The following is a 25,985-nucleotide window of genomic DNA, read 5'->3' as shown; positions in this document are numbered from 1 at the left end:
GGCTGGGTTGGGTTGCAAATTTTTCTTTGGGTTCTTGCATATTGTGTTACTCGGATCTGCAATTTCTATCAACTTTTCTAACATGAAATGCTTCGGTAATTCTGTGCAAGCTTCTTATTTCATTTTTATCTTCTCAAAAACCTTCCCAATTAAAATTTGCTGCCACTTTTTCGTGTACACAACGCTTCCAGTTTTATGTATCGAATCAAGACAAATGGGATTACACTTCTTGTGGTTGTTATCAGGATTTCACAAGTACATGATAACCCACGAGTTTTCGGGATTATGCACAAAGATAACATCTTCCTGCAAATGACTTTTACCCATAAAAGATTTCGTAGTAATTCTCTTTATACGCATATATTGGGGTTTTTTGTTAATATACGACACGTTCTGGGTGTATACCAAGGAGCGTCCTTAATTTAATGCCCAGATTAATTATTTTTATGGTGTGGCTTTGAAAAATCAAAATACCTGTCATGAAATTTTATCCGTTTGCTTAACTACTAATTACCCCGTAAGACGACATACCAACACAGAAACAACCTGGTGGTGAGGGTTGTGGTTGTCTCGCGTGTGTTTGAGTAGAAAGGCAGGTGGGGAGTGAGTAATGACGAGTGGGACAAGATTTAAGGAGGAAATGAGGCATACATCCTTTATTCACCCTATCGATTTACAGAGATTCCTTCCCCTAAACTCGGTAGTCCGTTTGTCTTTCTTACTGTGCATTGAGACCATAACAGGCCATCGATTGGTATATGGACTGACAGTACTTGCAAATTACTACGGTGGCGCCACGTAGTAGTCTACAAAAGAGCCATGTGAGGAAGATGGACTGCTATATTAAAGCGTCCTCTCTGCACAGCCTAAAACCCTGTCTCCAGAACCCCAATTCTACCATTATTTATCAAATCAGAAGAACAAAACCCTTGAAGAGAAAATACATTGAGTTTGAGTTTCTTTAGTAGCAGCTGCAGTAGTAGTATTCTTTCAAGAACCAGTAGGTATTTTCTTCATCCTTAACAAACCCTTTCCTTTGATTTGATATGATGTTTTGCTGCTTGAAAGGTTTATCTCTTCTCCATTTTCATACCCACTTTTCCATTTTTAGCTTTTTGATGTATTTTTTGATCTATGATGTGTTTTGTTGCCCAATCTCTTATCCTCTCTGCACAGACTAAAACCCTGTTTTCAAAACCCCATTTCTCCCTTTTATCTATCAGTAAATAACCCTTTGGTGACATACATTGAGTTATAGCTTTAGTAGCAGTGGTAGTAGTATAACTGTTGAAGAACAAGTAAGTTCTTTAAGTTTATTAAACCCATTCCTCCGGTATGATGTTTTTTCTGCTCTCCATTTTCTGACCCACATTTCCATTTTCAGCTTGTTTAATGTGTTTTTTGATGTTCTGTAGATGTTCCTTGTTGGCCCTTTGTGTTTCATTTACAAGAAATCCCATGTTTGATGTAAAAGAAAAAATGGGTTTCTTATACTTTGACCATACAACTAATGAGTTAGGGTTTTTATCAGAATCCATTTAAGGTTTAAGTATTACTCTGTATCTGCTAATAAATGTGTTTTTCTCATATTTTCAAGGTTTAAATATGACTATGTAGTTCGATTCCTTTTGGGTAGAGCTTCAGTTCACAAGCATACTGTAGTAACCATGTAGTGTAACAATAAAACAGTTATATCTAGTCTAATCTAAGTTATAATCTCCATCTGGTTCTGCTTTTTCTAATTGTAGCAAAAGTTAAAGCCTCTAAGTTGCTAGTAAGGTTTGATTTGATGAAGCTGATGCAGATTTTAATGCTATTGTGGAGTGGGTTTTCGTAGTTATAAACAATAAATGAATGCCTTCTTAGTATATCTGTTTTGCTTTTTTTTTGTAGGTGCATAAGCAAAATACATTGTTACAATGGTACTGACACTGAGGCTCCAAAAGGAGACACTGCTGTTGCATCTTCAAGAGTGAAATGGAGGATTGAGAACTTTTCTAAGTTGAGCAAGATGCATTTTTCGGATACATTCTCTGTTGGTTGTCATAAATGGTATGTGTACTTCCCTACCATTTTTATACTTGATTCGTCTAGTTTGCGTTTAAGTACCATTGGTTTTTGTTATTATGCTTCTAAAAATCTTTTTTCTCACTAGGCGGTTACTAATGTATCCTAAAGGAGCAATTCAGGGGAACTTATCTCTTTACCTTTGTGCTGTGGGCTTCTCCAATCTCCCTTCTGTAGACTTCCATTTGGGTGTTATTAACCAATTTGATAATAGCTACACAGTCAGAAAAGGTATGTTTCACTACTTCAACGAAGCTGGTTGTACTGCTGAAGCATTCTAATAAATTTATGTTCATTGTTGTTCGGATCACTCAAAAACATAGGTTCCACTTAGTGCGCAAGAAAATTTGCATTGCAATGAAGGAATAAAGGCCTTAGTTTTGTAGGAAGCTATTCCAAGCCTTCATTCTCATTCACATTTTGGGCCTCAATAGAAAGGCATGAGAGTGGTGAATTCTTGCAAGCAGTTAACCTTTCTGCACAGTTTCATTGTAATGCAAATTACAGGGGAGCTAACATTGTTCCACTGAGAATGCAAGAAAATTTGCATTATAGTGAAGGAATAAAGGCCTTAGTCTATTACAAACCTTCACTGTCATTCTGGGCCCTAATAGAAAGGCATGAGAGTGGTGAATTGTTGCAAGCGGTTAACTTTTCTGCACAATTTCATTGTAATGCGAGTTACCATGGAAGACAACATTGATCTCCCTAACAAATATATTTCTTAAGTTCTTGCATTCCACTTTAAGGGTCACTTCAAACTGATTGATAGTTCTTGTATATTTTCGTGATCTATTACACTGTGTAGAATTAAAGATCAATGTTGGTTTGAAACTTAGGACACTTGTGAGATTTCTAGCATGAATTGGATACTTGTATTTACAAATTGTTTAACATTAGCTTTCACATATTCAAAATCGGCCAAGCGAGGAACAATATAGTATCTGGTATACCTTATTGTCATGATAAACCTCACATCCTTGTGATCTGCAGGTGCGCATTACAAGTTCACTGCACTAGATCGTGCTCGGGGTTTTACATCTATGATGCCTCTTAATGAACTCAATGGCCCCCGTAAAGGATACATTGTGGAAGATATTTGCATGGTTGAAGCTGAGATTACTATGCCTGGAGTTCCTGAGTATCAAATACCAACTTCTTTGGAGGTTAGGATTTATTTATGGCTCTACTCATTATTGATATCAAAAAAAAAAATCTACTCATTAACGATTGTCCTCCTGATCTTGTTTCCAATAAAACTTTGTTTTGTGGATCTTGCGTTTCAGGCACACAATGGTAACTTAATGGAAGTAGAACTGAGTGTAGAGGCGCTCGCGGAAGTTGTGACGCCTACGCAAGATATCCACCCAGTTGCGGCGCCAACACAAACAAGTGAACTTACAGGGATAATGGAAGCTGTAGCTGAGGTCAAAGTTTCTGGTGCAGCAAACAAAGATAAGTTTCCAGGTGCTGGCCGACTATATGAAGAAGGTAGATACTGCAAAGAAGTTATTATGGATGAGAAATTCGAAGAAGTTGGAGGCTTCAGGGTACTGAAAACACAAGCGTCATTATATAAAGAGATCTGGTTGAATTATGGGCACATTGCTTCAAGCCAAGTTCTTAAGGATTTATATTCTTCCCAGGTAGCCATTGTCACTGAAATAATGACTTGTATTGTGGATATGTATTGGTACCGTCTCGAGGAGGTTTCTTCAGAAATGATCGACACGTGGGATAAGAAGATACAAGTAGCAGAGAAACTTGAATTCAACATCGGTTGGATTCGTGACCGCTTAGAAGATATTAAGATAAAATTTGCTGGGGAGAAAAAGCTTCAGGACACATTAATGGAACAGGATCTGGCAAAGTCACAAGTTCTCGAGGCTGAGCAGCAGTTGGTCTTAGCAAATGATAGGTTGAATATGGCAAAAGAGCGACTTTTCGGCTTGGAAACTAAGACTTCTCCCTTACTTCTAGAGAGACAAAATTTTCTGAAAAAATGTGGCGGTCGTTTGCTGCTTTTTGATGGCGTGCCACATGCCATGGCTCCAGTGGAAAAGGATGCAACGGCGATCGAAGAACCTATTGATAACAGCAACTCAGAGACAGTGCCTTCTACAGGAATTGCGGCATCAATTCCTCGAAGAACAAGAACCTTAACTACATCCATGTCACCAGCTAATGAATCAAAGAGAAAATCATCTGGTGATGGTGCAGGTGGTGGTAATGGTCAACCTTCGGAAAAAAAACCAAAAGCTTCAAAAGATGGGTGTGCAGTTACATTACAAAGTATTAGCGACTCTCCCATGCCTTCAAGAGGTTCATTGTCACCAGAAACCGTGTCTCTTGTGTAGTTGTAGGAAATCCTACACTACACCCCTCACAAGATTTCAATAATATTCAACTCATTTTAAATTAACAATCTTAATTTTATTGATGAATCTTTGAACAATCTTACAAGAAAAGATAAAGGAATCAAGAATAACCACTGCTCTAGATTTTCTCTCTCCTATTTACTTGCTTCTCACTCAGAAAAGATCTCCCCCTTTCCTTTACAACTGAGTGGCTATTTATAGGGAATTACATAGTGGATGACAGCTAATATGTCCTTTATTTTCGGATATGGCTTGCGACATTCTCGCGACCTTACAAATTTTAATCTCGCAAACTCTCTAATTTTCGCAAGATCATCACATTTTTCTCATGATTTAGCTGACGTCGTTTATTATTTCGTTTCTGAAGTTATTTTGCGACGCTGTCGCGTTGTGTTGTTAATAATTTCGCTGAGGCATTATTGCTGCGAGATTCTGATTCTACATCTTGCCTCTTCTCATATCTTCTTTACGAAGTAGAGAATGATGTGAGAAATGCCGCAGCTGTTCATCTCTTCATATTCTGCATTTATCACACGTAATCTTTCTTCCATCTATTTCTTGACACGTCTTCTGTAACCGGTGCTTTTCAACCGCTTACGTCTTTTCGCATTATTGGTGTTTATTTCTTCGAGTAAAAAATCTTCTTTATATATTCTTCTTACTCTTCTTTCCATTTTCTTTTTACTTTCTCTTCTCTTTTTTTCTCTCATCTCTGCAACTCTATTGTTCTTCCGTAAGTTCTGCTACTGTAATTCTTCCCTCTTCAATCTTCTTACTTTTTATCCATTCCCATACTCTATATTCAGATATGCCTCCAAGTGGCCATAAACATGAGAAAAATTTAAAAGACGTCCAAAAAGATCTTGCTGAGAAAGGTTTCACACTTTCTACCATTCCTGGTGAAAGTGCCAAGTCAATTCTTTCTATCAAACTTTTCTCTGATCAATATTGTGATGATCGATCAATCATAATTTCGCTAGGTCAAATTCTCGCAGGTCTCCCCATTCCTCTTTATGACCCAGATATTCCTCTGTTCTATGAAATTCTCGCTCACTCGGGATTTTCGCGAGCTATCTTCCAATTGAGTGGGGATTGCATCCGTCTGATGCTGGAGTTCGCTAACCGTGGTGCTGGTAAAGGATCTCTTTATTCCAAAGAACTTAGGGATCCTAAATTCGCAGACTTGGAGATAATCGCTGAAAAATATACAGTAGCGAGTTTCTTTGAAAATTATGAATTGGTCTCCATCAAGAAAAAGAATACTCGCTGGGGTATTCGCTTGAAAAGGAAAGATAACATTGATGAAGCTAAAATACTCATGCGAAGTCTAATGAACGAAAACAACACCAATAGACTGCCGTAAGTGTTGAAACGTAGCAGTATCTAGAGGTTTCGTGAGAATATAAATCAATTGTTGTTCGGAAGGCACAAATTTCATACTATGATACCAGTTTCATAAATATATCTAATAAAATGAAACCTGATGTCGATGTGCTTAGTTCTTGAGTACTGAACAGGATTCTCAGTGATGCGAATCGTGCTAGAGTTATTACAAAAGATTTTCATTATTCCAGTGTCAATTCCATAATCAGCAAACATTTGTTTCATCCATAGAAGTTCAGTACAACATGATCTTGCAACAATGTATTCTGCTTCACATGTTGAGAGAGATTGTGAATTTTGTTTTTTGCTATGCCAAGCCACAAGATTCAATCCTACATAGTAGAAACCTCCAGATGTACTCTTTCTGTCTTCCACACTTCCTGCCCAATCAGCATCTGAATAGGCAGTAAGACCAGTGTTAGTATCAAAAGTATAAGAAAGACCATACCCGATAGTGTGTTGAATGTATCGCATGATCCTTTTTGCAGCTGCAAGATGAGACTCCTTTGGATTAACCTGAAATCTAGCACAATAACGAACACTAAAAGCAATACCAGCTTAGTAGTTGTGAGATATAAAAGACTTCCAATGATAGATCGATAAATTTTTTGATCCACACTTACTCATTTCTTGTCTCGATGTAGTTTACCAGTGGTGGGCATAAGAGTTAGTTTTGGAGTTGACTTATCAAGACCAAACCTTGGCACAAGATCCTTAGCATATTTTTCTTGAGATAAGTAAATTTCATCCTTATGTTGTTGAATCTGTAATCCTAAAAAGAATTTTAATTCACCAACATTGCTCATTTCAAACTCCTTACCAAGAGAGACTTGAAAATATTTTGAAAGTTTCTCAGATGTTGATCCATAAATGATATCATCTACATATACTTGAGCAATGACAACATCTTTCCCACTCCATTTGGTAAACAAAGTTTTATCAGCTCCACCTCTCGAAAAACCTTTCCTAAGAAGAGAAGTAGTTAGTTTTTCGAACCAGGCACGAGGTGCTTGTTTTAACCCATATAATGTCTTGTTGAGCTTACGGACATGATCTGGGAATTCGGGATTTTCAAATCCCTTAGATTGAGCGACATAGACTTCTTCCTTTAAATTTCTGCTTATGAACACGGATTTTATGTCCATTTGAAATAGCTTAACCTTAAGGAAACAAGCATGATCTAATAAAAAAACGAATGGACTCAAGGCGTGCTACAAGAGCAACATTTCGTCGAAGTCGATACCTTCAATATGTGAATATCCCTGAGCGACGAGTCTGGCTTTGTTTCTGACAATGGTGCCAAATTCATCAAACTTGTTCTTGAATATCCATTTGGTACCAACAATATTGATATTGGAGGGAGAAAGTACAAGCTCACATACATCTTGTCTTTGAAATTGATTTAACTCTTCATGCATTGCATTCACCCAAAAGGGATCACTAAGAGCTTCATCAATTTTTTTAGGTTCTACTTGCGATAGATAACAACCAAAAATGCAAATATTTTGAAGTTGTCCTCTCGTCTTAGTTGTAGAATCCGTTCCTCCAATAATACTTTTAGTGTCATGATTCCTTTGAACCCAGAGGTGTCTAGGAGGAGAACATCCTTTTTCAACAGGAATAGCCTGGTCAGGGGTTTTCTCCTCGTCACTAGAAATGTCAGGATCAGTAACTGTTGGAACAAATTCTACTGATTCTGGAATTTCCTTGACTTTCTCAATTGTCTCAGTTGGAGGAAATTAGGCGGGAGAGCTATCATGACGAAAATTGCTCAGATCATCGATGATGACGTTTGCAGATTCCATCATAACTTGCGTACTGAGATTAAAAACTAAAACACCACGATTATCAGATGCGTAACCAAGAAAGAAACCTTCATAGATTTTAGAATCAAATTTCCCTTTCTGTTTTCGATCTTTCAGAATGTAGCACTTACTTCCAAACACTCTGAGATAGTGTAGGTTGGGTTTCTTACCGTACCACAACTCATAAGGAGTATTTAGGGTTCTTGACCGTAGGTAGACACGGTTAATCAAATGGCATGTTGTGAATACAGCTTCTCCCCAAAACTTCAACGGTAAGTTTTTGTTATGGAGCATCACCCTTGCCATTTCCTAAATGTTCCTATTCTTCCTTTATGCAATTCCATTTGTCTGTGGAGTAATGGGTGGTGAATATTGTTGAATAATCCCCAGTTTGTCACAAAATTCAAACACCTTAGAGTCTTTGAATTCAGTTCCACGGTCACTTCTGATTTTCTTTAGATTGCGACCTTGTTCATTCTGGATTCAATTAACAATAATCTTGAATTCATAAAGGGTTTCATTCTTATGAGCTAAAAACGCCACCCAAGTGAATCGATATAATCATCTACCATAACTAAAGCATACTTCTTCCCATCAGCAGTAGGTTGTTGAATAGGGCCGAAGAGATCCATGAGTAAAATCAAGTGGATATTTAGTGAGAATATCTCGAGATGATTTATGTGGAACTTTCGTTTGTTTACCCTTTTGACAGGCACCACAGACACCCTCAATCTTGGCATTGATTTTGGGAACACCTCTAACAAGTTCTTTTATTGATGATCTTAGTTAGAAGGCGATAATTCATGTGACCAAAATGTTCATGCCAAAGATGAGTAGATTCCACCTTAGTTAAATTGCAAAAATTGCTAAACTGAATATCTAAAAGATAACAGTTATTTTTACCACGAGTTCCCTGAAAAATTACTTTTCCAGTTTTGTCTACAATGTCACATCCATTCGCATTGAAGACAACTTTATGTATTTGTCATAAATTTGACTAACAGAAAGAAGATTAGCAGTCATACCTTTAAAGTATACTACATCATGAATTTCAGGAACACCAGGCAGTTTGATCGTCCCCTTCTTGCTTATGTAGGAACAACTCCCATCTCTGAATGTTAATGGTCCTCCTTCAAATTCGTTTGAGTTCAAAAACCACGAAATATCTCCAGTCATGTGTCGGCTACATCCACAATCAAGAAACTATTGAAAGGGTGATGTTGATTTTAGAGCAAAATCTCCCATACTAACACTACTAACCCTATTGGGTTTTCTTGTTAGATTTGTACACCTTTTGAGAGAAGTAAACAGTTGTTCAACATTCTTGTGAAGATCACTAGAAACCTTTAAACTTTTCTTGAAGGCAATACACGTATGTTGAAAATGATTATGAGAACCACAAAACATACATTGACCAATATCAACAAACTCATTTGAGAGCTTTTTCATCAGGTTTCACAAAGCCTAAACCTCGCTTATCTCCTGACTTTCGGAAATTCTTCATGGAAGAATTAAAGGAGTTATTCATATCCATAGAAGTAACTTTGAAAGACTTCAAATCCTTATAATTTGCAATATCTGCAACAATATCAGAACTGATCAGGATTTGTTCATCCAACTTCTTTTGGAGAATAACTAGCTCTTCAGAACATTCTCGAATATCATAGTTTTTGATATAAATTTTGCAATGAAGACCATCAATTTTCCTAATCAATCGTTGTTTTTCTCGAAAAGATTTTTGATGATTTTTTCTAGATCAATGCACTCAACCTCATTGATGGTTTCTAAAATATACTCGCAGTTGAGTAAATCTAATTCTGGTGAAGAGTTTATAGATAATTTATTATCCACAGAGTCAGATTGCTACAAACACAGACTTATGAGGTCTTAAACATGTTTTCCTGCTCTGATACCAATTGAAAAACCGGGGGTCTAACAACCACACCCAATATTTCGTTTAGGAAATTCTTACGGACTAACTCCAACATATTTCCAAGAGAATCAACTAGACAGTCAGACTCAATCAAGGAAAATACATCCAAGAGTTATATCTCAATTTCTCAAATCAATCTGCAATCGAGCAGATAGAAATCTATGAGCCGGATTAATATGAGAAATAACTTGGATGGTACCAAAGACCAATATCTAAGCGTCGATCAATTTCAATCAACAACCAAAGGTTGGATTCACCTATTGATTGAACTACGCTCAGCCTGTGATATTTCAATTATATAAAAATAAAATGCGGAAAAGAAATAACACAGACACCAGAAATTTTGTTAGCGAGGAAACCACAAATGTAGAAAAACCCCGGGACCTAGTCCGGCTTTGAACACCACACTGTAATAAGTTGCTACAGACTTTAGCCTACTACAAGTTAACTTAGGACTGGAATATAGTTGAGGCCTAACCAATCTCACATTGATTAAGGTACAGTCGCGTTCCTTACGCCTCTTGAACCATGCAGGATTCTGCGCACTTGATTCCCTTAGATGATCTCACCCATAACTAAGAGTTTCTACGACCCAAAGTCGAAGACTTGATAAACAAATCTGTCTCACACAGAAAATTATATTGAATAGATAAATCTGTCTCCCACATAAATACATGTAGGATCAGAATCTCGCAACAACAGTATGAATGCGAAACTATTAACAACATATTGCGAAAGCGTCGCATAATGATCTCAGAAACGACATAACAGATAATGTCATCTTCAAATTAAGAGAGGTATGACGATTTTGCGAAGATTAGAAGACTTGCGAAATCAACATTTGTAAGATCGCGAAAGTGCCACAAGACAAATCCGAAAATAAAGGATGGATTAGCTGTCATCCACTATGAAAAACTCTATATAAAGAGCCGATCAGCTGTAAGGAAGGGGGAGATATTTTTAGAGAGAGGAATAAAAACAATTAGGAGAGAGAAAATCAAGAGTGGTTGTTGTTCTTAATCCCTTTATCTTTTCTTGTAAGATTGTTCAAAGATTAATCAATAAAATTAAGATTGTTAGTCCAAAAATGAGTTGAATGTTAATGAAATCTTGTGAGGGGTGTAGTGTAGGATTTACTGCAACTACATAATGGCGCTAGAAACAGGGACTGAAGGTTGAAAGTTGAAGATTGTTGTTGAGATTGTTCAAATGAACAAAGTGATTAAACAAATCAGTGAACTAGTTAAAAGAAAAATGATTAGAGTCAATGAAGATGACAAAAGATTGGAGTGTAATATGATAACAAAAACAATGGTTAATGAACTCCATAAAAACATCAAAGGAAGGATACATAAACGAGATTTTGAAGGAAGGAAGGTTATGGCGGTAGAAAAGACACCACCCTTGAAAGATTGGGAAAAGCAAAAAATCACATTCATGGTAGTAGAAATACCAAAAGAAAATTTGAGCCACACATCTCCATTGGTTATTACAGTACCTATTACACGAAAAGAGAAGGGGACAACAAAAAAACCCACAGAAGAATGGATATTGAACAGAACTTTAGTCGATAGAGGAAGTTCAATGGATATAATATTCTATCATGCGTTCAAAGGAATGGGATTCAAAGATGAATAAATGTCTTGTTCAACATATCTTGTTCATGGCTTTGGAAAATCCACAACAAAACCTAAAGGAGAAATAGTGGTGTGAATTCCACTAGGAGGGATCGAAACACAAGTGACACTCTGCGTAGTGGATATGGAATCACCATATAACATGCTGTTGCGGAGGCCATGGATACACACAATTAAAGCTGTAGCATCAACATTGCATCAATGCATCAGGTTCACCATGCCAAATGGAGTAGGTGAGATTAGAGGAGATATTGACAATGCGAAATTATATTATCAAATTGAAGTAAAGCATTATGAAGGACGAGCAAAAAAGCGACAATTTCGCAGAAAAATAGCAAATGAGGCAAATAAAGAAGAAGAATTTAGAGTGTACATGATAAGAGCAAAAGAAGGTAAAGGAATACCCAGCGAAATTTCGGAGGAAGGAGATGGACCTGTGAAGATGATAAAAGAGCCAACACCAATGGGAGAACCCAAGGACAGTTACACTGCGGCAGAACCAACAAAAGAAGTAAATGTTGGGACTATAGAAGAACCCCTAATATTGAGGATTGGAACCAAGATGGATGCAGAAGAGGAAGAAAGAACTGTCAATCTTTTGCGGGAATATAAAGATATTTTCGCGGGGAGCATAGATGAGATACCTAGAATAGATCCGTCAATTGCATGTCATAAGTTGGAGATTAACAAGAATGTGAGACCATTTAAACAGAGAATAAGAAAAATCGCAACAACCTACCATCCTCAAATAGAAGAAGAATTATAGAAAATGCTCTTCTTGGAGGGCGGGAATTGACGGGGAGGGAATGGGAATTATAAGAGAAGCTTAAATACCCGAGTGGATAGCAAACATGGTTGTTGTTCCAAAGAAAAATAAAAGGATAAGAATTTGCATAGATTTCACTGATTAAGAAGGCTTGCCCTAAAGATAGTTTTCCATTGCTGGATATTGCTCAAATGGTTGAATCAGCAGCGGGAAATGATAGAGTGTCTTATTTAGATGGGTACAAAGGTTATAACCAAATCCCTATCGCGAAGAAGATCAAGAGCATACTGCTTTTTTCGTTCCAAGAGGTTTATACTGTTATACAAAAATGTCGTTTGGTTTGCGAAATGCAGGAGCAACGTATCAAAGAATGGTAGAGAAGGTGTTCGCGAAATGGATACACAAAACATTAGAGGTGTACGTGGATGACATGTTAGTGAAGAGTAAAGAAGCCAAAGATCATGTACAAGATTTGAGGGAGATTTTTGAACAGATGCGGCATATAACATTAAACTGAACCCTGAAAAATGCATTTTTGGGGTTGCATCGGGAAAATTTTTAGGCTACATTGTATCAAAAGAAGGAATACAAGTTGATCCAGAAAAGGTACAAGCAGTTCGTGACATGCCAACACCAGCAACGTAAAGGATGTACAAAAATTGAACGGACTTTTAGCTTCGCTAGGAAGATTCATTTCGCGATCATCAGACAAATGTAAACATTTTTTCAATATACTCAAGAAGGGTGTGAAATTCAAATGGACTGATGAATGTGAAAAAGCTTTTCAAGGGATCAAAGAACACCTTATGAATACATCTATTTTACAAAAGGCAGAACCAGGAGAAGAACTATTGATCTATCTTGCGACAACATCACATGCTTTAAGCGTTGTGTTATTGCGAACGGACGCAGGAATGGAAAAGCCCATTTATTACATCAGCAAAACATTTAACGCTGCAGATAGGAATTATTCAAAGATTGAGAAGCTAATTTTAGCATTAGTATACGCCGCATTTGAACTTCGCATATATTTTCAAGCACACAAAATAAGGGTGCTAACAAAAGTACCAATTGAATCAGTGATGAAGAATTCAAAAAGATCAGGTAGGGTGGAGAGATGGAATGCACAAGTAGGACATTTCGAAATCAAGTATGAAATATTATCTTCACCAAAATCACAAGTTGTCGCAGATTTCTTAGCAGAATTTCCTTTAGAAGATGATGAAGCGATGGAGGAGATGATGGATATAGAAGAAGAACATGGAGATCCAAAAGACTTATTAACATAACCAAATAGATGGGAGATATTGGTAGATGGATCATCAAATGGGGAAGGAAATGGGGTTGGAATTGTTTTAATTTCGCCAGAATGAGCGAAGATGGCTTTTTCATTCAGATTGGAATTCGCTTCCACTAATAACGAAACAGAATATGAAGCTGTGGTACATGCCTTAAAGTTCGCAATAGAAGTGAAACTAGAAAATACCAGGATCACTAGTGATTCGAAGCTAGTTATTCGCCAAATAAAGGGAGAGTACACTACAAATGAACCATCCTTGAAGAAATACAAGAAGCTCGTTGAAGAATTGTCAGCGAAAATCCCAAAGATAAAATGAAGGCACATTTCAAGGAAGGATAACAGACTCGCAGACGCTTTTGCTTTCATCTCAAGCATGATGACAAATCCAACTGCGGATGCATAAAAATACACACACTTCTATCACCATCAATCAATAAAGAAGACGAAGAAGTGAACGAAATGATGATAGAAGGTGGAGAAGAAGAACAAACAAACAATATCGCAGATTGGAGAACAGAACTTCATGCATATTTGGCGAAAGGAGGAACACCAAGAAACAGATTGGAAGCACACAAGTTAAAAAGCCGCGCAACAAATTATGAATTAAGAGATGGGATGCTATACTGAAAATCCTTTAATGGACCATCACTCAGATGTTTGACACGAGAAGAAGGAGAAAAGGTGCTAAAAATGTTACATAGTGGGGATGCTGGAAATCATAGCGGGGGAAGATCTTTGGCACATAGAGCAAAAATGCAAGGCTATTACTGGCCATACATGCACGAAGATGCAAAAAAATATCAAGACGTTGCGAAGATTGTCAGCGGCACGGAAAGAAAATACATGCACCTGGAGCACCATTGTCATCTTCAACCAGTGTATGACTTTTTGGAAAGTGTGTCTTAGATATTGTGGGGCCATTTTTACCAGGATCTGGACAAAGAAGATACTTAATAGTCGCAACAGATTATTTCACAAAATGGACAGAAGTAAAGGCAGTACAACATATTCGCGTCAAAGATATCTTTACATTCATATTCGAAAATATCATTTGCAGATTCGGAGTTCCCGCGCAGTTGGTATCTGATAATGGGAAACATTTTGAAGGACAGAACATAGAAATGTTACTTAATGCATTTAAGATAAAATATGGAAAGTCTGCTCCTCTGTATCCACAAGCTAATGGGCAGGCAGAGGCAACAAACAAAACAATTGCAGATATATTAAAGAAGAAATTATAAGGACATCATAGAGTATGGTGCGAACAAGTACATAATGCAGTATGGGCTTATAACACAACTAGGAGAGAAGCTACTGGAATGTCACCTTTTTGTTTAACATACGGAGTTAAAGCGGTGTTACCAACAGAATTTGTTATTCCGACGACAAAGAGAGAAGCTTGGGAGAAAAATCTTAGTGCGGGTTTGATCTTAAGCAAACTTGATGAGTTAGAAGAAAAAAGAGAAAGAGCTTTACAACATATGGAAAATTATCAGCAAAGATTAGCCCGAGAATATAATAAACGTGTCAAAGTACGCGAATTTCAACCAGGAGATTTAGTTCTGCGAGAGACACCAATATATCAGCGAGAAAATGGTGGAAAGTTAGCAAAAAAATGGGATGGACCTTACATCATTAAGGAGATAGTTGGGACAGGAGCTTATAAATTAATGGATCCAGAAGGTAGAGATGTTGGTCATAGACTTGACAGACCATGGAACAGATTGTACTTAAAGATATATTATCCATAAGAAGCTTTGAGAAGTTATGTATGACGCAACAAAACGATTTCGAATAAACATTCAATGAAAGAATAGTTGCGAGATTATTCATATCAAAACAAGATCATTATGTGCGAAACTTTCGCAGAGATAATCATAGAACAATGACATAAAAGAAAGGGGCGAACCTTTATGGCGTACACCCTAGTTCGCGAATAAAATTTCGCAAGAGGAAAATGTAAGACCTAAAGTACGTCATATAAGGAGGTACCTGTTGCATGACTCAGGGAAAAGGTTACACCGCCCCTAGAACCTGAGTCATGGAGATTTGGGGTCAATAAATCCCATCTGGGAGAGGCACCTTGGATTCTCAGCTTAAGCATATGAATTAGGTTGGGCGAATGAGGTAATAAGGACTCTCCTAAGGAGTGCAGAATATGATCAAGGCGCCGAGGTACACGGTTGAGTCAAGAGTGCCGAGGGCGTTTGAAGCGTCCTTGCCATTCTTGACAAGTCTTGACTTATACTGCACTCGGCCTGAAGAAAACCCCACTTAGGGTGCAGTATCGTAACCATAAGCCCTATAAATGGTTGTTGTTAAGACTGGATGGGAGGAGCTAACCTTGTATGGTAGAAGTATGCCTCCTTGAAGGGGAAACCAGGGGGAAGATAAGGGCGGCACCCTCTATTAGGGAGTTGATAAGTGTCTTAAGAAGCAAATGTCATGAGGCTTATTATTCGCAAGGATAATTAAGGCTTGTCATATTTGTGCAACAATCCTGAAGAGGCAATAATACAAAAGAAAAAGATAAGATGAGATCAATGGGTTTTCGCATGAAAGTGTGAAGACGTCCTGCGATTTCATCGCAAGACGTCAATGTCATGGGGCTTTATTTTCGCAAGAATATTTAGGCTTGTCATATTATCGAAACATTCCTGAAGAGGCCATAATACAAAAGAAAAAGTTAAGACAAGATCAATGGGTTTTTGTATGAAAGTGCAAGGACGTCCTGCGATTTTGTCGCAATGACAAGAGGTGGCATAATAAGACCTTTAATTAGAAAGGAAAAATAAGACCACATGACAAAACAAAATATTTATAAGTATTCATAACAGATCATTTCTCGCAAGAAAGATAATGAGAGGCAAGTATGGGAATCAGTAAACAAGAGGCATTATCTTTTTCGCCAGCAAAATACTAAAAGAGAAAATTAATTCCAAAGTTGGTTGAAGAATATTATTCGCAAGAAATAATAAAGATGAAACAGTTCAAGAAGATAGAACTAGATAAGAAGCTCATGCTTCAGTATTAATTCCAGTAGAAGGAGACAATGGACGCTCTTCGCCAATGTTCTCATTATCGCCAGCCTTTTCTTCATTTCGATTCTGATCTTCACCAACAATAATTTCTTTGAGAGGGACTTCTTTTTCGCCGCCATCTTGATTATCGCCAGCAATTACTTCTTTAGAAGGGATCTCTTTTTCGCTTCCATCTTGATTAGCACCAACAGTTGCTTCCTTAGAAGGGATCTCTTCTTCATCTTCCAAAATACTATTCTCTCCACCACTTTCATAATCATAATCACTGTCAGCAAGACGAGGAATTTCATCATCATTTACTTCCAAAAGTTCGATTGATGTAGGTGTAGTTGCAGGAAATCCTACACTACACCCCTCATATGATTTCATTGTTGATAAGCTCATTTAGGTTAACGCTCTTAATTTTATTGATTGAATTCTGAATGTTCTTACAAGACAAGGAAAATAAAGAAGATCAAGAATGATCTTTGTTCTGAACTCTCTCTCTCCTATTTACTTGTCTCTCACTCAAAAAAGATCTCCCTTTTCCTTTACAGCTCGAATGACTATTTATAAGGGAAATACATAGTGGATGACAGCTAATCTGTCCTTTATTTTCGGATATGGTTTGCGACATTCTCGCAACCTTACAAATGTTGACTTCGCAAGCTTTCTAATTTTCGCGAGACTATCACATCTTTCTCATGATCCTTGCTGATGTCGTTTCTGAAATTGTTCTGCGACGCTTTTGTGCAATACCATTGATAACTTCGCTGAGACATAACTGTTGCGAGATTCTGATCCTACATCTTGCCTCTTCTCATATCTTCTCTACAAAGTAGAGAATGATGTGAGAAATGCCTCAACCGCTTATTTTCTCATATTCTGCATTTATCACACGTATTCTTTCTTCCATTTATTTCTCGACACGTCTAATGTAACCGTTACTTTTTGACCGCTTAAATCTTTCCGTATTAACCATGTTTATTTTCTCGAGGAAAAATTCTCTCTATATATATTTCTTTTCATCCTCTTCTTCTTTCTTTTTATTCTCTCTGCAACTTCATCGTTCTTCTGCAAACTCCATTGTTGTAACTTTTCTTCTTTCTTCTTCAATATTTTTAAATTCTTCTTCATCTTCAAATTATATCTTCATAGTTCGTGATCTTTTTCAAGATAATTTCCCTGCTATCATTTTTCATGGATTCATCAAGGTTAGTCTTCTCTTTTCTTCCTTATAAGTTTTGCTGAAATTGGTATATTTGAAATTGATCTTGTTTATTGCCTTATGTGATGTTGTTTATGTGATTCCCACACTCTTGTTATTTCAGCAAAAGCGGCTCCAACACTAAATTTTCAGTTCAGAATCCTAACAATCCCAAATCACAGCATAAAGTTGTCGTTCATAAAAGAAAGTCTGCGAATGAGAAGGTAGTAAGAAACACTATCTTTTTCTAATAACAATATTGTTGCCTCTGTTTCTTATCTAGATTGTAATTCGCAGGGTGATAAAGATCTTCATAGACCTCACAAGAAATCTCGCCACCTCAAGGATGTTCCAACTTCTATTCCCTTCCATCTACTCATTTCTTCCAAATCTCCTGCGACATCTTCGCAAGATAAACCTTTATCTCAAATTCGTGAAGACGCTGCCTCTGACTTCATTTCTTCCAAATCTCCTGCGATATATTCGCAAGATAAACCTTTATCTCCAACTCGCGAGAATGATGCCTCTGATTTCATTTCTCCAGTTGATCTTCCTATGAGTGAAATTCCCCTTGTGGTTCCTTCTGCGAATGAAGCCTCTTCTCTTCCCATTGAGAATGTTTCTCAACCTTCTATCTCTACTAGTTCTCTACCTAAGTCTCCTCCTTTGTCGAAAGAGACCGTGGAAGGGATATATATTTCTTTCAAGGTTTTATCTGAGATTATAGATGATGGCAAGAAGTCTTCTAATGATCCCATCAAGTCTACTGTTTGTGAAATTCTGAGCAAGCATTTGGGTTCTGACAAAGCTGCTTCGCAGACAACTTTAGAAAAAGAATGTAATGCTCTTCGTCTTGAAAATCAGAAACTTCATAATGTTTTGTTGGATCGTGATAATGTTCGCAAGAAGAATGATGAATTAAGAGGTATTATTTCCTCATCTATGTCTTTAATTTGCTTTTTCGATGGTTTTATCCTTCCCCTGCTTAATTATCCTTTAAATCCCTCTTTCGCATGTTAAGCATTAAATCAGAAACGAGTAATGGAGAGATATCAATTTGAATCTGCTGTTGAAGAAGCCCGTGTTGATAAAGAATTCTTAATGGATCAATATAACCAATTAGATAATCTCTATTCATATTCTCTTGATCAAATAAATAATCTTACCAATGAAAATACCCAATTAGTTGAAAAACAAGATCTATTAAGTAATGAAGTATCTCGTCTTTCTTATTCTTTAACCAAAGCTAATTTAGGGATGGAAACTTTATCAGATGAGAATAAAACCTTGTCTCAAGAGAAGCGAGTTTATTTAAAATAGATGGCGATATCTTCGCAACAACTTAATGTTCTCCAAAAAGTATGTGCTGACCAAGAGAAATCTCTTCACTCTTTAAGAAATGAACTTAAAGAAGTAACAGAATCATCTATCACTGAAAGAGATTCACTCATTCAAGGTAGAATAGCTTTAAGTGTGAAGGCAAATCAGCTTAAAGATCAATATTCCAAATTAGAAGAATCTTATTCTTCTCTTGCGAAGAAAAATGCCTTCCTTGTTTCTAAAGAGAAAAATCTTCAGTCTCGACTTAAAGGTTTAGTTGGAGATAAATTTGATGACGTAATGGATCGTTGGGAGAATAGTTGTCTATCCTTGATTCAACATCTTATTTCGCAAAAGGAAGGTAGTCATAATAGTTTGACTGCCTTAATTATCTTTCCTTTGTCATATCTCTCTGAATTCCTTATCTTTATTCTATTTTTCGCAGAGTCTGAGAAGAATCTTCATTCTTCTATTTCTGATTGTGAGGCTAAATATGCTAAAATTCGCAAAGAGAATGCATTACTCGTCTCTACCCTTACTGGTTCTCGCGACCGGGCAGAAAGAAGACTTGATTATCTTGCTTATTTTAAGGATATTAAAGATAGGAGTCATCAAAGAGCACTTCTTCGCCAAGTTCATCTCCGGGCTGAATTCCTTGTAAATGACATTTTATTGTCCAACTCTCTTCCTCCTACATCAATTGATCCTTTAGAAGTAGATGATGATGAAGTTCCTCGTCCTGATGATAGTGATTACGATTATGAAAGCGGTGCAGAGGATAATTTCCTGGAAGATGAAGAAGAAGTTCCTTCTAAAGAAGTATCTGCTGGTGTTAATCAGAATGAGAAAGAAATTTCTCCTGAAGAAGTAGTTGCTGGCGATAATCAAAATGCTAGTCATGGCGAAGATCAAAGCCGAAATGAAGGAGAAGCTTGCGAGAATGTTGGCGAAGAACTTTTGTCATCTCCTGCTACTGATATTGAAGCTTGAGCTTCTTTTCCAAGCTTTGTTTTCTTGAGCTGTCTTATTTGTATTACTTTTGAGAGCTACATTTTTCAATCGTCTTTGGAGTCAACTTTTTTTTTTAATATTTTGTTGATAAGAAAGATAATGCTTCTTGTATATCGATTCCCATACTTTCCTCTCATTATCTTTCTTACAAAAAATAATATGTTATGAATGTTTATAATTAGTCGCCCAACCCAAGTCATATGCTCAAGTTAAGAATCTAAGGTTCCTCTCCCGGATGGGTTTTATTGACCCCAAATCTCCATGACTCAGGTTCCGGTGGAGGTATAGCCTTTCCCTGAGTCATGTAATAGGTACCTCCTAATATGACGTACTTTAGGTCTTACATTTGCCTCTTGCGAAATTTTATTCGCGAACTAGGGTGTACGCCATAAAGGTTCGCCCCTTTCTTTTATGTCATTGTTCTCTGCGAAAATTTCACACATCATGATCTTGTTTTGTCATGAATAATCCTGCAATTATTCTTTCAGAATTCATAATTTCTCAAAGCTTCTTACGAATAATATCTTTTCAAGTACAATCTGTTCCATGGTCTATCTAATCTATGACCAACATCTCTTCCTTCTGGGTCCATTAATCTATAAGCTCATGTTCCAACTATCTCCTTCATGATGTAAGGTCCATCCCATTTTTTCGCTAATTTTCCACCATTTTCTCGCTGATATATTGGTGTTTCTCGCAGAACTAAATCTCCTGGTTGAAATTCACGTATTTTGACACGTTTATTATATTCTCGAGCCAATCTTCGCTGATAATTCTCCATATGTTGTAAATCTTTTTCTCTTTTTTCTTCTAATTCATCAAGTTTGTTTGGAATTAAACCCGCACTAAGATTTTTCTCTCAAGCTTCTCTTTTTGTTGTCAGAATAATAACTTCTGTTGGTAACACCGCTTCAACTCCATATGTTAAACAAAAAGGTGACATTCCAGTAGCTTCTCTTCTAGTTGTATTATAATCCCATACTGTATTATGTACTTGTTCGCACCATGATCTGTGATGTCCTTCTAATTTCTTCTTTAATATATATGCAATTGTTTTATTTGTTGCTTCTACTTGCCCATTAGCTTGTGGATATAAAGGAGTGGACTTTCCACATTTTATCTTGAATGCATTGAGTAACATTTCTATGTTCTGCCCCTCAAACTGTTTCCCATTATCAGATACCATTTGTGCAGGAATTCCAAATCTGCAAATGATATTTTCGAATATGAATGTAAATATATCTTTGTCGCGAATATGTTGTACTGCCTTCACTTATGTCCATTTTGTGAAATAATCTGTTGCGACTATTAAGTATCTTCTTTGTCCAGTTCCTGGTAAAAATAGCCCCACAATGTCTAAGCCCCATTTTCCAAAGGGCCACACACTGGTTGAAGATGACAATGGTGCTCCTAGTACATGTATATTCTTTCCATGCCGCTGAAAATCTTCGCAACGTCTTGATATTTGTTTTGCATCTTCATGCATGTATGGCCAGTAATAACCTTGCATTTTTGCTCTATGTGCCAAAGATCTTCCTCCACTATGATTGCCAGCGTCTCCACTATGTAACATTTTCAGCACCTTTTCTCCTTCCTCTCGTGTCAAACATCTGAGTGATGGTCCACTAAAAGATTTTCGGTATAACAACCCGTCGCTTAATTCATAATTCGTTGCTCGATTTTTTAACTTGTGTGTTTCCAATCTATTTCTTGGTGTTTCTCCTTTCGCCAAATATGCGTGAAGCTCCATTCTCCAGTCTGCGAAATTATTTATCTGTTCTTCTTTTTCATTATCTATAACCATAACATCCACATCTTCCTCTTCGTTATTGACTGATGGTGACAGAAGTGTTTGTATTATTATGCATCTCGCAGTTGGATCTGTCATCATACTTTAGATGAAAGAAAAAGCGTCTGCGAGTCTATTATCCTTTCTTGAAATGTGCCTCCATTTTATTTTTGGGATTTTCGCTGACAATTCCTCAACCAGCTTCTTGTATTTCTTCAGGGATGGTTCATTTGTAGTATACTCTCCTTTTATTTGGCGAATAACTAGGTGCGAATCACTAGTGATCCTGGCGTTTTCTAGTTTCATTTCTATTGCGAATTTTAATGCATGTATCACAGCTTCATATTCTATTTCATTATTAGTGGATTCAAATTCCAACCTGAATGAAAAAGCCATCTTTATTCCTTCTGGCGAAATTAAAACAATTCCAACTCCATTTCCTTCTCCATTTAATGATCCATCTACCAGTATTTCTCATCTATTTGGTTCTGTTAATAAATCTTTTGGATCTCCATGTTCGTATTCTACATCCATCATTTCTTCTACTGCTTCATCTTCTTCTAAAGGAAATTCTGCCAAGAAATCCACAACAACTTGTGATTTTGGTGAAGACAAAACTTCATATTTAATATCAAAATGGCCTACTTGTGCATTCCATCTCTCTACCCTTCCTGATTTTTTAGAATTCTTCATCACTGATTCAATTGGTACTTTTGTTAATACCTTTATCTTGTGTGCTTGAAAGTATATGCGGAGCTTAAATGATGCATAAACTAAGGCTAAGATTAACTTTTCAATCTTTGAGTAATTCTTCTCTGCGGTATTACAAGTTTTGCTAATGTAATAAATGGGTTTCTCCACTCCTGCGTCTACTCGCAATAATACAACACTTAATGCATGCGACGTTGTCGCAAGGTAAATCAATAATTCTTCTCCTGGTTCTGCCTTTTGTAAAATAGTTGTATTCATAAGATGTTCTTTGATTCCTAGAAAAGCCTTTTCACATTCATCACTCCATTTAAATTTCACACCCTTCTTGAGTATATCGAAAAAATATTTGCATTTGTATGATGATCGCGAAATCAATCTCCCCAGCGAAGCTAGAAGCCCATTCAACTTCTGTACATCTTTTATTTTTGCTGGTGTTGGCATGTCACGAACTGCTTGCACTTTTTCCGGATCAACCTGTATTCCTTCCTTTGATACAATGTAGCCTAAAATTTTTCCCGATGCAACTCCAATAGTACACTTCTCGGGATTCAATTTAATGTTATACTGCCGCATTTGTTCAAAAATATCCCTCAAGTCTTGTACATGGTCTTTAGCTTCCTTACTCTTTACCAACATGTCATCCACGTATACTTCTAATGTTTTGTGTATCCATTTTGCGAACACCTTCTCTACCATTCTTTGATATGTTGCTCCCGCATTTCGCAAACCAAACGACATTTCGTATAATAATATAAACCTCTAGGGGCAAAGAAAGAAGTATGTTCTTGATCTTCTTCAGCGAGAGGAATTTGGTTATCCCCTTTGTACCCATCTAAATATGATACCCTATCATTTCCCGCTGCAGATTCCACCATTTGAGGAATATCGTACGGAAAATTATCTTTAGGGCAAGCTTTGTTCAAATTAGTGAAATCTATGCAAATCCTGATTCCCTTGTTTTTCTTTGGGACAATGACCATATTCGCTATCCATTATGGGTATTTAGCTTCTCTTATAATTCCTGCCTCCAGCATTTTCTGTAATTCTTCTTCTATTTGGGAATGGTAAGTTGTTGCGATTTTTCTTATTCTCTGTTTAAATGGTCTCACATTTTTGTTAATCTCCAGTCTGTGGCAAGCAATTGTTGGATCTATTCCTGGTATCTCATCCATGTTTCCTGCGAAAATATCTTTATATTCTCGCAGTAAATTGACAGTTCTTTCTTCTTCTTCTATATCCATTTTGGTTCCAATTATCAACACTAGAAGATCCTCTTCAGTCCCAACATTTATTTCTTTTGTTGGTTCTGCGGCAGTGTAACTGGATTTAGGTTCTCCCATTGGTGTGGGTTCTTTAATTGCTTTTATGGATCCTTCTCCTTCTTCCGAAATTTCGCTGGGTATTTCTTTGCCTTCTTTCTTTCTTATCATATATACTCTAAATTCTTCTTCCTTCTTTGCTTCCTTTATCAATTTTTTGCGAAATTGCTTCCTTTTTGCTTGTTCTTCATAACGCCTTACTTTAATTTGATGACATAATTTCGCATTGTCAATATCTTCTCTGATTTCACCTATTCTACTTGGAGTGGGGAATTTAATATATTGATGCAACGTTGATACCACAACTTTTATCGCATGTATCCATGATCTTCCTAATAACATATTATATGGCGATTCCATATCCACCACGGACAATGTCACATGTGTTTCGATTTCTCCAAGTGGAATTCGTACCACTATTTCTCCTTTAGGTTTTGTTGTGGATTTTCCAAAGCCGTGAACAAAATATGTTGAATTGGACATTTCTTCATCTTTAAATCCCATTCCCCGAAATGCATGATAAAATATTATATCAACTGAACTTCCTGTATCAATTAAAGTTCTGTTCAACACTATTCTCTTGTGGATTTTATTGTTGTATCCTTCTCTTTTCGTGTAATAGGCACTGTGATGACCAATGGAGATGTATGGTTCAAATTTTCTTTTGGTATTTCTTCTGCCATGAACACAATTCTTTGCTTTTCCAAATCTTTCAAAGGTGAAGTTTTTTCTACTGCCATAATTTTCTTTCCTTCAAAATTTCGTTTATGTATTCTTCCTTTGATGTTTTCATGGAATTCATTAACCAAACTTTTTGTTATCATATTACACTCCAATTTTTTGCCATTTTCATTAATTCTATTCATCTTTCCTCTAACTGATTCACTGATTTGTTTAATCACTTTCTTGATTTGAATCTTCTCAATCAACAATCTTCAACTTTCGATCTTCAATGTCCCTGTTTCTAGCACCATTATGTAGTTGCAGGAAATCCTACACTACACCCCTCATATGATTTCATTGTTGATCAGCTCATTTAGGTTAACGCTCTTAATTTTATTGATTGAATTCTGAATGTTCTTACAAGACAAGGAAAATAAAGAAGATCAAGAATGATCTTTGTTCTGAACTCTCTCTCTCTCCTATTTACTTGTCTCTCACTCAAAAAAGATCTCCCTTTTCCTTTACAACTCAAATGACTATTTATAAGGGAAATACATAGTGGATGACAGCTAATCTGTCCTTTATTTTCGGATATGGTTTGTGACATTCTCGCAACCTTACAAATGTTGACTTCGCAATCTTTCTAATTTTCGCGAGACTATCACATATTTCTCATGATCCTTGATGATGTCGTTTCTGAAATTGTTCTGCGACGCTTTTGTGCAATACCATTGATAACTTCGCTGAGACATAACTGTTGCGAGATTCTGATCCTACAGTAGGAGGAAGAGATTTGGACAATAAAATATCATTCACAAGAACTTCATCCCGGAGATGAACTTTAGGAAGAAGTGCTCTCTGATGATTCCTATCTTGAATATCCTTAAAGTAAGCAAGATAATCTAGTCTTCTTTCTGCTCGGTCGCGAGAACCAGTAAGGACAGAGATAAGTAGTGCATTTTCTTTGCGAATTTTGGCATATTTAGTCTCTAAAACATAAATGGAGGAATGAAGATTTTTCTCAGACTCTGCGAAAAGTAGAATACAAAATTTCAGTAAGATGAAGAACTCAAAAAGGTATGACAAAGAAAAGATAGTTAAGGCAGTCAAACTGTTATGACTACCTTCCTTTTGCGAAATAAGGTGTTGAATCAAGGTCAGACAACTATTCTCCCAACGGTACATCGCATCATCAAATTTATCTCCAACTAAAGCTTTAAGTCGAGACTAGAGATTTTTCTCTTTAGAAATAAGAAATGCATTTTTCTTCGCAAGTGAAGAATAAGATTTTTCTAATTTGGATTATTGTTCTTTAAGTTGGTTCGCCTTTACACTTAAAGCTATTCTACCTTGAATGAGTGTATCTCTTTCAGCGATAGATGACTCTGTTACTTCTTTAAGTTCATTTCTCAAAGAGCGAAGAGATTGTTCTTGGTCATCACATACTTTCTGAAGGATGCTAAGTTGTTGCGAAGATATCGCCATCTTGTTTAAACAAGTTCGCTTCTCTTGAGATAGAGTTTTATTCTCATCTGATAAAGTTTCCATCCCTAGATTAGCTTTAGTTAAAGAATAAGAGAGGCGAGATATTTCATTACTTAATAAATTTTGCCTCTGAACTAATTGGGTATTTTCATTGGTAAGATTATTTATATGATCAACAGAGTATGAATAGA

The 25,985-nt window shown here is 36.7% G+C and overlaps 1 protein-coding gene across 1 annotated transcript; it reads left to right on the top strand.

Moving 5' to 3' along the window:
- Positions 1–956: 956 nt before the first annotated feature.
- On the top strand, positions 957–4,424 carry LOC113312312 (MATH domain and coiled-coil domain-containing protein At3g58270-like). Its single transcript, XM_026561075.1, has 5 exons — positions 957–1,004; positions 1,894–2,052; positions 2,156–2,298; positions 3,061–3,233; positions 3,354–4,424. The coding sequence occupies exons 2-5, from the start codon at positions 2,012–2,014 to the stop codon at positions 4,422–4,424; spliced, it is 1,428 nt and encodes a 475-aa protein (XP_026416860.1). The 5' UTR covers positions 957–1,004; positions 1,894–2,011.
- The last annotated feature ends 21,561 nt before the right edge of the window (positions 4,425–25,985 follow it).

Source organism: Papaver somniferum, chromosome 9 (assembly GCF_003573695.1).
Source record: "Papaver somniferum cultivar HN1 chromosome 9, ASM357369v1, whole genome shotgun sequence".
Taxonomy (NCBI): domain Eukaryota; kingdom Viridiplantae; phylum Streptophyta; class Magnoliopsida; order Ranunculales; family Papaveraceae; genus Papaver; species Papaver somniferum.
Note: the sequence above shows the minus strand (reverse complement) of the source record. Positions and strands in the feature narration are given on the sequence as shown.

Coding starts and splice junctions, on each gene's coding strand:
- LOC113312312 (XM_026561075.1), top strand. CDS start 2,012: ATGCATTTTTCGGATACATTCTCTGTTGGTTGTCATAAATG. Junction 2,299..3,060: donor TAGCTACACAGTCAGAAAAG/GTATGTTTCACT, acceptor TGTGATCTGCAG/GTGCGCATTACAAGTTCACT. Junction 3,234..3,353: donor AAATACCAACTTCTTTGGAG/GTTAGGATTTAT, acceptor CTTGCGTTTCAG/GCACACAATGGTAACTTAAT.